The sequence below is a fragment of the Corvus brachyrhynchos genome, unplaced genomic scaffold (genome assembly GCF_000691975.1).
Source record: "Corvus brachyrhynchos isolate BGI_N302 unplaced genomic scaffold, ASM69197v1 scaffold258, whole genome shotgun sequence".
Taxonomy (NCBI): domain Eukaryota; kingdom Metazoa; phylum Chordata; class Aves; order Passeriformes; family Corvidae; genus Corvus; species Corvus brachyrhynchos.
In genome coordinates, this window is record NW_008240122.1 from 3,975,744 (window position 1) to 3,976,108 (window position 365).

The window sequence follows — 365 nt, forward strand, 5'->3', positions numbered from 1 at the left end:
GGTAGCGGGCCTCCTCGCCGTCCCAGATGGAGCGGGGCAGCGGGAACTTGCGGCGCACCCGGTACTTGCCCACCGCCCCTAGGGGTCGCCCCCGCAGCTTCTCCGCCTCGATGTAGTGCGCCTTCAGCCAGAGCTGCTGCAGCTTGGGGTGGTTGTGCGCCGAGAACTGGTGGCTCTCCAGGATCTTGTAGAGCTCGCGGAAGTTGCCCCGGTGGAAGGCCACCACCGCCTTGGCCTTCAGGACGCTCTCGTTCTTGTGGAGGTGCTCGCAGGCAGGGAGGGACCAGAGGAACCGCCCCAGCCGCTCGATGGTGCCGCCTTGCTGGAGCACCTCGCAGACGCAGGCCACCTGCGCGTTGGGGGAG

At 68.5% G+C, this 365-nt stretch overlaps 1 protein-coding gene across 1 annotated transcript in view; it reads right to left on the reverse strand.

The window, feature by feature from the left end:
- The window catches only part of SIX2 (SIX homeobox 2), a gene marked incomplete at its 5' end in the record, with an annotated part of 4,230 nt that extends 3,869 nt beyond the window's left edge, over nucleotides 1–361 (reverse strand). Inside the window, one exon of the mRNA XM_017744776.1 lies at nucleotides 7–361. Coding sequence (XP_017600265.1) covers nucleotides 7–361 — 355 coding nt within the window. The remainder of the gene's footprint in view (nucleotides 1–6) is intronic.
- Between the last annotated feature and the right edge of the window lie 4 nt (nucleotides 362–365).